Source organism: Arachis ipaensis, chromosome B02 (assembly GCF_000816755.2).
Source record: "Arachis ipaensis cultivar K30076 chromosome B02, Araip1.1, whole genome shotgun sequence".
Lineage (NCBI taxonomy): Eukaryota > Viridiplantae > Streptophyta > Magnoliopsida > Fabales > Fabaceae > Arachis > Arachis ipaensis.
In genome coordinates this window covers 7,632,629-7,643,868 of record NC_029786.2, presented here as the reverse complement: position 1 = coordinate 7,643,868, position 11,240 = coordinate 7,632,629, and the positions used below count along the sequence as shown (strand labels likewise).

At 41.4% G+C, this 11,240-nt stretch overlaps 1 protein-coding gene across 9 annotated transcripts; it reads right to left on the bottom strand.

The window, feature by feature from the left end:
* LOC107624756 (tRNA-specific 2-thiouridylase MnmA) lies at positions 451-5,720 on the bottom strand. Of its 9 annotated transcripts, none has more exons than XM_021115324.1 (11): positions 5,310-5,720; positions 3,696-5,197; positions 3,448-3,522; positions 3,314-3,367; positions 3,077-3,155; positions 2,861-2,997; positions 2,564-2,647; positions 2,126-2,209; positions 1,718-1,869; positions 1,241-1,391; positions 451-1,135 (listed from the first exon to the last, which is right to left on the bottom strand). In XM_021115324.1, exons 2-11 carry the CDS (start codon positions 4,041-4,043, stop codon positions 815-817), a joined length of 1,485 nt encoding a protein of 494 aa, XP_020970983.1. In that variant the 5' UTR covers positions 4,044-5,197; positions 5,310-5,720; the 3' UTR covers positions 451-814. The 9 variants fall into 9 exon arrangements, with proteins under 9 accessions (XP_020970983.1, XP_020970984.1, XP_020970986.1 ...); XM_021115325.1 differs by having other exon boundaries at positions 3,696-4,185; XM_021115327.1 differs by having other exon boundaries at positions 3,696-4,080.

Genomic DNA, 11,240 nt, shown 5'->3' with positions numbered 1-11,240 from the left:
TATACTAAAATCAATTATTATATATTTGTATATAAATGTGTTATTTAATTTATTTTTAATATATTTTATATTTTAATATTTATTTTATACTAGTAGCTAATTTTGATAATTAATTTTGATATACACCTAACATAATTGATTTTAATAATGTCGCTTATTTTCTCTACAAATTTATGCAAATATATAATACAAAGTGTTTGTGTGAAGTATTATGAAAAATAAAGTTGACATGATCATTTTCCCATTTAATGTAATAATATGTAGTTAGTAACATCATTTTTGTAAAGCAGTTTGCATTTTTTATTTTGCTTCTCATATAGTTATACCTATATACCAATTGTTCCCACCACTTTTTATTATTACAACTGATTCAGTTAATGACAGATTAGAACATTTGTGCTCACAACGCTGCAAAAAACATTGATGTTAAATAAGTTTGCATTGTCCGCATCATAAATGTCTTTTCTACCAATATTTCATTGATATCTTCCCCATGATACAATAATTAAATTTCTCTGTTACATGTGAAGCATCTTTAAGTTATATATTGTCAATAATGTACTTATGTACAGACTGCAGAACATTGGTGCTACCACCAACCCCCTCCGCCCCCACAAAAAAAAACTACAAACTACCGAATAATGGGTGCTCTTACTTTCCTACTGTCTTTGCATTGCATCATAAAATAGTCATCCCTATTCCCTACATTATGTCCATTTCTATGGATTCTTTTGATTGCCAATTGGAAGGGAATATATAAGGCCCTCTGCTTATTGTTTTAGTGGCAGCAACTCAAGATTTTCTTATTCTCTTATCATGCTTTGCTTGCTACCTCTGTGGAAACAAACACCTCTTCTGGTTTAACTTTTATCTTAACTGGATTCCCTAGCTTTGATTTATCTTCCATTCTTGCAATTTCTAAAGCTTTTGCACATACAGGAAAACTTTGATCATCCCATGACTCCAAAATCACACCGGAACCTATGCATTTTCTTCCCTCATAGAAGGCCGCAAATTGCCCAGCTGCTAGGCCTTGATCATCTTCAGATAACCGGACAACAGCAACGCTTTCTTGACCATCCTCTCCTACTTCCATTTCGAAACTACAATCGTAGAATCCCGGACCGTGTCTCACCTGAAATGGTTCAAGATAACAGAACTTACAGTACTATACACAGAACGAAAATGTTTCTAGTTTCTCCCAACAGGGAAGAAAAACTGAAATTCGAGAACTTCTCACCTTGCATTGAAGCTGACTTGTCTGGGTTGCAGGCAGCCCACTCAACCATTTTAAAGAGCTTACACGAAATAGACGCCTTCTTTTGTCAAAGGAAAAGTAATTTCTTGACACAAAGACTACATTGTTTTTAATATCCTTTTCAACAACGTACCTGCGCGAGAAGAAAAATGGGATAAGAAACATTACAAGGAGGCCAAAATTGATACTTTAGACTAGGATAAATATACAATCAAAGCAAATTTTAAAATGAATCTAGGTGGAGAAACTTATTGAAGAGCAAAAGCTTGATCCTTTTCAAGAAAATTATCAAAAGTTTAAAAACCTCCCAATGTGAACTATAGAGTTCAGACTTTCATACTTCACCTACAATATGTGGGATCTATCTTCAGGGAAAAATGGAATCTATAATTATATGATCGAAACTTCATTAGATAGATAATACAGTTGATGCCAAAAAGAAATATAGAGGGAACAAACCATGGGCCCCCAGGTAGACGTAAACCCTGACGCTGGCCAATAGTATAAAACCAGAATCCCCGATGTTTGCCAAGGAAATCTCCTGTCTCAGCTTCTAGTATGATACCTTCCCTCTCCCCAATATGTCTTGCAACAAATTCACTGAACCTTATCTGCTACCCAGAAGGTAAGGACATGGTTTTGAATAAGAAAACTATTTTTGAGATTTGTTTCAAAATACTAAAATGTGAACTAATTGACAACATAAAAGTAAATTATTCAAAATGTAAATTAACATGAATAAAATTTCAGAATCAACATCGTCCACATTCAAATCAATTCAAAAGAATCATTAGTGATATGTAAAAGAATCTATTTCTCAAAACTTTGACATAGATATAGTGTAATGGAGCTGTTTACTTTGCATACCTTGCCCAAAAAGCATATACCTTGTGAATCCTTTCTATCCTTATTTGGAAGATCAAATTCTGTTGCCAGCCTGCGGACTTCATCCTGCAAAATTTGTGGCAGGAGACAAAAGTTAGACTTCAAATTTTATTTTTCACAATGCAGTGCTATAATTGTTTTTAATCTTTTCATTTACAAAAAAATGTTAGCATGCCCGAAATGATAAAAAATGTTAACTAAACAGAACAAAATAACTTCTCGGGCCTTTCATAAGTGGTTAGTGCAAAACAGCATACAATTTTCAAACTCAAATTACAATTCAGGGCACTACAAAGGTAACAAGTATTTTCTGAATGCATACAGCCGATTAGTCATGCTAGACCATCATAAAAGTGACAACATAATGCACAAAAATAAAGCAATGTAACTGGTACAAGTCAGTCACAACTCGCAACAAACCTTGGAAATACGCCCAAGAGGAAAAAGAAGTTGCTTCAGCTGGGACTGTGAGAGGTGTGAAAGGAAATACGTTTGATCTTTCACCTAAAATTTTAAAACCACGTAAGAAACCAACTGCTAACAAAAATTTTTACCTGAGTAATAAACGAGAAAGCAAACACTTAATAGGACTTCTAAAAAAATTTAAGTTAATCTGTCTAAATTCTTCACAGAAAGCTGACTATGTATATCACCTATAAACCTGAAATGCAAACAAGATCAGGTAATGATAATGGTATATACATCTCATATGGGTACCATGTCTTGCGACAGCTCCAGAACAGAAGGTTCCTCCATTTGATCGGCACATGGGTGGATAACATTTGCATAATGTCCGGAGGCAACATAGTCAAATCCCATACCACTTATTGCATCCAAAAATGCACCTGAAAAAACTAATGTTTGATTAACGAAATAGTACACAGAATAAACCATGGCAGTGGATTCGTTCATCACATGTAATTCAATGCGCACCAAATTTTATTCTTGTGTTACAGAGAACATCCGGATTAGGAGTTCGGCCACAACGATACTCTTCAATGATGTAAGAAACCTGATATGCAGCATGTGTGCATCTTAATTAGAATCACTCAATTATTTTAATAGTCTAATTACACGAGTGTGCTATAATTTGATGTTTGACAGCTTGGGTGAAACTGAGTAAAGAATAGAAAAAAAAGAAGTTCAAGAGAGGGGTTCATTTCATCATACCACATTGTTCCAGTATTCATCGGTCAAATGCACAACTTCTAATGGCACCTCAACCTGTAATAAAACTCGTTTGCATTATACATAAGCAACAATGAGCTCTTTCTTTTGAGTAGTGAACAAGGAAAGAAATTAACCTGATTACAAACAGCTTTGGCATACTTCAAATCCTCTTCCCAGGGGCACTCTGACCAAAAGTTCTCAAAATCTTCCTACAGATAAAAGCCACGCATCAGAACCAATCTAAGCAAGTGTGTTGGGAATGGTTGGATTAAGATGCAGTTATGTTAACTAACTAAATGCAAGCATACACTAGGTCAAATCATGTCATGAACACTCAGTTGTGAGAATTTAATGAGGGATTAGAGTTCGGAGGGAGCAGTACTTGGAACCAAATCTTGAGGTAGAAGGCGGTGCAGGAATGGCCGGCGGCGTGGAGGAGCCGGAGGGCGACGCTGCTGTCAACACCGCCGCTGAGAAGTACTGCGACTCGGAGGTGCTTGTGAGGCATGGAGCAGCGGAGATAAGGTTGGAGATCAACATGGAAGGAGGAGGAAGAGGAGGAGATGAAAGAGTCACTGGGAGCAAGTGTCGCGGAGGCGGACAGAGGAGAGAGGAGGTTTGAGGTGGGGAAGCGGAGGAGACGTGGGCGGCGAGGGAATCGAAGTGTTGGGAGAGGAAGAGAAGCCATTGGCTTCCAGCAGCTCCATCGCACCACCACTCTCAGCATCATACCCTCCTTCACCTTCTTCACTCTTGCAGCTCGAAAACGGAAAATAAAAAGAGAGAAGAAAATTTCAATTTCATGTTGCTTTGTTGTTGCCCTACCCTACCACCAATATCAATTGTTTCTATCTGCATTTATTTGCTTTTTGCTACCGAAACAAATCAAACAATCAATCAATTTCGCTCTCTCTGACATAACATAAAGGTGTTTGAGTAAACACTCAAATTTGGTCTTAAAAATAAGAACATAAAACGAAATGCCCACGTGAATTGCAATAAACTCAACCAAGAGCATAGTTGTCAGAACCAAACCGGTTATCGAACCAATCAGGCTACTGATTCACTGGTTGAACCGGTGACTCAGTCCCACGTAAATAAAAATATAAAATAGTCAATAACTATATTAAAATTTGAATTAGTCAGCTACAATGGTATCTTAATTTAACAACAATCAAGTCTCAATTAGTTAGTACTACAATAGTATCTTAGTTTAACACACAAGAGTAACAATTCATGAATTATATCTAAGAAATAATTCAGCAATTCAGAAATTCAGCAATTCATAAACTAATTCAGAACTGATTCAAAACCAATTCAACTAATTCAGCAATTTAAAACCAATTCAACATTTCAATTCTGCCAAGAAGCCAAAACTGAATGAAGAACTATGCAATAGCTTGAAGAACAAATAATAGCAAAGGAACCCTTTGAGAAAACAGAATGAAAACCAATAACCTATTGTAATCTGAATATACCTCTTCATTAGTATAACAAAAAAAAGTGTATACAAAAGCAATGATCTATATCTCTCTCTTTAGAACCCGATGACTCATAGCTATTTATACATGTACTGCAAAATTATTATGCACCAATAACCAACTTGTGAACACCAATCCTAACTAACCAATCTTGAGTCTTCTTGACTTCTTTCTTTAATATCTTTGCTATCTTTATTTATACCTTCAATAAATTCAACCACTGCCATAGTTATTTCTAATCAGCTCATAAGCCAATCAACAATAAAATTCACAGCAATAACACAAGAAATTTCAGCAATTCAGCAATTCAGCAAATTCAGAAATTCAGTAATTCATAAACAAGTTCAGAAACCAATTCAACTAATTCAGCCATTCAAAACCAATTCAACATTTCAACTCAACCCTGCCATATTTATTTCTAATCAGCTCATCAACCAATCAACAATAAAATTCACAGCAATAACACAAGAAATTTCACGGGAAAAAAAAAACTGAAAAAACAAGTAAATGCTCACGGCAGGAAAGAGAGTGGAGCAGTAGAGCACACCACGAAGAGAGCTCACGGCAGGGAAGCAATGGAGCACACCAGGGACGCAGGCGGCCGGAGGAGGAGACGCGAGATGCGAGCGGAGGAGAGCTGGTGGATCCGGCGAAGGCGCGGCGACGGAGGTGAGTGTGCGGTGGCGCCGTGGCGGTGAACCGAGGTGACAGAGAGAGAGCTGGGGTGGCTGCCGATTTGGAAGGTGGGTTCAGCCGTTCGGTTCTTCAGGAGGACAGGAAGGACGAAGTCACGAAGGAGAATGGGTGAGAGTAGCAAGGTTGAAGCTGAAGCTTGAAGGAGACAAGGATAGGGGAGAGTCTCAGTCTCTCTGAACTCTGAAGGGAAGGAGAATGGGGGAGTAGTGAGCTAGGCTTTCGTTTGGGGATGGGGTTTCTTTTTTTTTCCCTAATTTTTCCAGTTTGAACCGGTCCAGATTTTAAAATCCGACCGGTTCGCTAATTTTCGATCCGATTTTGACAACTATGACCAAGAGCGTAAAAAGAAATTGCTGTACATTTTTATTTTATTTTAGTTACTAATTTTCAATTTAGTCAATAAATCTATGATATCATTAACAAGCTGAATACATCAACACATAGCTCATATTTTACGAGTAAATAGACATTTATTAGCAGAGACCATTAATACGTTGCACTCCAAAATCAGCATTGTTAAAACTAATTTACACACTAAGATGATGTATTGACAATATTTTCGGTCTAAGCAATTACACCAATCTAATAACTCGGTAAAATTTTGATTTACATGGAAAATTAAAATATTAACATTTTACACACACAATTCAAAACTAGAAATAGACACTGCAATAAAAAAGACATAAGAAAAATTAAAACTACACAAACTGTCTTCCTTCCTAGTCATGCCTCCAAATACCAGAGGGAATAACTGAGCTCTACTAAAATCGCCGATTAAAATGGCCTTCTAGGTTTTTGTATGGTAACAAACTGTTTAATTGGGTTAGCTCGGGGGGAGCTACGTGAAAATTTGCATGCATTTGGCAAGGTTGGCATTTTTTCACAAATTCTGTGGCGTCTTTCTGCAAGGTCGGCCAGTAGAATCCAGCTCGGATTACTTTTCTGGCTAGCGACCTGGCTCCGAGATGGTTTCCGCAGATTCCATTGTGGACCTCCTCTAGCACTTCAGTGGTCCTTGAGGTCGGTACGCACTTCAACAATGGCGTTGATATTCCTCTTTTATAAAGGATATTTTTCACCAGAGTGTAATATTGTGCTTCCCTCCGGATTTTCTTGGCCTCTTTTTCCTCTTTGGGGAGGATGTCGAATTTTAGGTATTCGACCAGAGGATTCATCCATCCGAGATTTAGCCCGGATACCTCAAGGACATCTTGTTTGCCCTCTGCTTTTACTACAGAGGGCTCTTGGAGAGTTTTCTGGATCAGGCTTCTATTGTTCCCTCCTGGCTTAGTACTTGCTAACTTGGAGAGGGCGTCTGCTCTGCTATTGAGATCCCGAGTTATATGCTTAACTTCGGTTTCGGCAAAGCGTCTGAGGTATTCCAAAGTTTTTTTCAGGTATCTCTTCATGTTTGGGTCTTTGGCCTGATACTCTCCATTTATCTGGGAGGTCACCACCTGAGAGTCACTGTATATCATCACTTATGTCGCACCGACCTCTTATGCCAGCTTCAATCCTGCAATCAGGGCTTCATATTCTGCCTGGTTATTTGAAGCTGGGAATTCGAATTTGAGGGATACCTCTATTTGAGTTCCCCTTTCATCCGCCAATATTATGCCTGCACCGCTTCCTGTTTTATTTGAGGATCCATCTACATAGAGTTCCCATGTAGTTGGCTTTTCCTCTTGGTCTCCTGCGTACTCAGCTATGAAGTCGGTGAGGCATTGGGCTTTGATTGCTGTCCGAGTTTCATACTTCAAATCAAACTCGGAGAGCTCTATTGCCCATTGAACCATTCTCCCCGCAACATCCGTCTTCTGGAGGATTTGCTTCATGGGTTGGTTTGTTCGGACTCTTATTGTATGTGCTTGAAAGTAAGGCCGTAGCCTTCGTGAGGCTATTACTAAGGAGTAGGCAAACTTCTCTAGTTTGTGGTACCTTAGCTCGGGGCCTTGTAGAACTTTGCTGATGAAGTAAACTGGATGTTGTCCGACCTCGTCCTCCCTTATCAGGGCTGATGCGACAGCTTTGTCTGCTACGAATAAATAAAGGACAAGATCTTCCCTGACTAGAGGTCGGGTTAGGATTGGCGGTTGACTCAAGAACCTTTTGAACTCCTAGAATGCTTCTTCGCGTTCCGGAGTCCATTTGAACTGGCATCCCTTTCTTAATAAAGAAAACAGTGGAAGGGATTTGAGTGCTGATCCTGCCAAGAACCTGGAGAGGGCTGCAAGTCGGCCGTTCAATTGCTGAACCTCTCTTAAGCAAGTCGGGCTCTTCATTTCCAGGATAGCTTTACACTTATCGGGATTTGCTTCAATCCCTCTCTGTGTTAGCATAAAACCTAGGAATTTTCCAGCCTCTACCGCAAAGGCACATTTTGCGGGATTTAGCCTCATCCCGTGTAGCCTTATGGTGTCGAAGACTTGCAAGAGGTCTGATAAGAGGTCGACTCCTTCCTTGGTTTTTACTAGCATGTCGTCGACGTAGACTTCCATTAAGCTCCCAAGGTGAGGGGCGAACACCTTATTCATCAGCCTTTGGTATGTGGCCCCTGCATTTTTTAATCCAAATGGCATGACCACGTAGCAAAAATTAGCTCTGGGCGTGATGAATGATGTTTTCTCCTGGTCTGGCTCATACATCGGGATTTGGTTATATCCCGAGTAGGCATCCATGAACGACAAGTATTGATATCCCGAGCTAGAGTCTACTAAGGTATCAATACTCGGGAGTGGATAAGGGTCTTTGGGACATGCTTTATTTAAGTCGGTGTAGTCAACACATCCTCCAATTGCCGTTTTGCTTCTTGACTAGAACTACATTTGCTAGCCATGTTGGATATTTAACTTCTCTAATGAAGCCGGCTTCTAGGAGTGCCTGAACTTGCTCTTCCACCACTAGGGCTCGTTCCGGGCCGAGCTTGCGCCTTTTCTGTTGTACAGGTCGGGATCCCGGATGTACCGAGAGCTTGTGGGACATGAGCTTGGGGTCTATCCCGGGCATGTCGGAAGCCTTCCAGGCGAAGAGGTCGGATTTGTCTCTCAAGAGCTTAGTCAACCCTTGCTTCAGGGTCTCCCCTAGGTTGGCTCCTATGCTGGTATTCTTTCCTTCCTCTTCGCCGACCTGTATTTCTTCAGTTTTTCCTCCTGGCTGTGGTCGTAGCTCTTCTTTGGCCCTTGCACCACCGAGCTCTATGGTGTGAACCTCTTTGCCTTTTTCCCTCAGGTTCAGGCTTTCATTGTAACACTTTCTTGCCAACTTCTGGTCTCCCCGCACTGTTGTTATTCCCGCAGGTGTCGGAAATTTCATGCAAAGATGGGGGGTAGACACCACCGCTCCGAGTCGATTCAGGGTGGTTCTGCCGATTAGGGCATTGTATGCTGACCCTACGTCGATGACTATAAAGTCTATACTCAGAGTTTTGGATTTTTTCCCCTTTTCAAAGGTAGTGTGGAGGGGTATAAATCCTAGTGGTTTTATTAGCGTATCGCCTAGCCCGTACAAGGTGTCGGGGTAGGCTCTTAATTCCTTTTCATCCAGCCCCAGTTTGTCAAACGCGGGTTTGAAAAGGATATCTGCCGAGCTTCCTTGATCTACTAGGGTTCTGTGGAGATGAGCATTAGCTAGGATCATAGTTATTACCACTGGATCGTCGTGTCCAGAGATTACTCCTTGCCCATCCTCTTTTGTAAATGAGATAGTGGGAAGGTCGGATGATTCATTTCCGACCTGGTATACTCGCTTGAGGTGTCTTTTGCGAGCGGACTTGGTGAGTCCCCCTCTTGCGAATCCGCCTGAGATCATATGTATATGTCTCTACGGAGTCTGCGGTGGTGGGTCTCTTCTATCCGCATCTTCTCGCTTTCTCTTCCCATGATTGTCCGACCTTTCTATGAGATATCTGTCAAGTCGGCCTTCTCTGGCCAGCTTTTCTATCACATTTTTAAGGTCGTAACAGTCATTTGTCGAGTGACCATATATTTTATGGTACTCACAGTAGTCGCTGCGACTCCCTCCTTTTTTATTTTTAATGGGCCTGGGAGGTGGCAGCCTTTCAGCATTGCAAATTTCTCTGTATACGTCCACTATAGAAACCTTTAGAGGAGTATAAGAGTGATATTTCCTGGGCCTGTCAGGACCGAGGTCTTCTTTCTTCTTGGGCTCCCTTTCTCTCTCTTTTATTGAGGGAAGGTGCCCAGGTCGCCAGCTCGACTTTCTCAGCCTGACGTTTTCCTCCATGTTGATGTACTTTTCAGCTCTTTCTTGTACGTCACTCAGGGAGGTGGGGTGCCTTTTTGATATGGATTGTGAGAAGGAACCTTCCCTAAGTCCATTTACTAGCCCCATAATGACTGTCTCGGTGGGCAGGTCTTGAATCTCTAAGCATGCTTTGTTGAACCTTTCCATATAATCTCGTAGAGGTTCTCCGACCTCCTGCTTTATTCCCAGGAGGCTCGGTGCATGCTTTACTTTATCTTTCTGAATGGAGAACCTCATCAGAAACTTCCTCGAGAGGTCCTCGAAGCTGGTGACTGACCTTGGAGGGAGACTATCGAACCACTTCATCGCTGCTTTCGATAAGGTGGTCGGAAAAGCTTTGCAGCGCGTTGCATCAGAAGCATCAGTCAGATACATCCGACTTTTAAAGTTACTTAGATGATGCTTTGGATCGGTGGTTCCGTCATAGAGGTCCATATCGGGGCTTTTAAAGTTTTTTGGAACTTTTGCTCTCATTATGTCCTCACTGAAAGGGTCCTCCCCTCCCGGGGGCGACTCTTCTCGATCTTCACGGGAGTTCCGACCTCTGAGGGAGGATTCTAACTTTAAGAGTTTTTTCTCTAACTCTTTTCGTCGATCCATCTCCTCTCTTAGGTGCTTTTCTATCTCCCTTTGTTGCTCCCGTTCCTGTTCCAGCTGTTCCAAGCGACTTTGGTGGACATGGACTAGCCCCATTAATTCAGTTGCGTGGGGTGGTCCATCCTTTTCTGACTCACGCCCCTTCGAGGAATTTGTCTTCGGATTTTTAAATCCGAAGGTTCCTTCCCTGTGTTGGTCGTTGGTTTCCTGGTGAAGGGTCAGGTCTGCGTCGTGGTTTCCGGTATCCAGATTCTCTTGTTCGGAATCTAATGCCACATGACCGTCTTCCTGTGACATGTCCACCTTTACTGGTTGATCTCTCGGGTCCCCGGCAACGGCGCCAATGTTACGGTGGGTAACCAGAGATTATTGGGTTAGATTAGTTTGGCTGGCCCAATCGTTGGAATGATGGAGTATCCAAGCGGATTGATGCTCCAAGGCCCCTGTCCGACTTCGATATGAGAGAATGGGGGTGGTACCTGCAAATACACTCTGATGCCAAAGTCAGCAAAGGGAGCAAAACAGGTCTAGAGAGTATTGGGGCTTAGAGATACCTGAGGAGTGTCAGGGTATTTATAGTGGTGAACCCATAACCACCGTTGGTGTAGTTCCGTTATTCATGGGGAATAACCGTCCCTTTATCTTAGGGAGGTTGAGATATGGCTCCAGGAAGTGGGTAGAGAGATTTTAGGGGCAGTTACTCATTTGAATGGGTGTTTATCTACCAGCTAATCTTCGTCCCGACTTCTTTAGAGCAAGTCGTGGTAGGAACCGACTTCGTGGGGTGAAGATCGGTATAGAGCGAGGCGTAATCCTTTGGATTGGGCTTTTCGTTTGGACCTGGGCCTTATCATTAGGCCAGGGTATGAACAATATATATATATACTGAA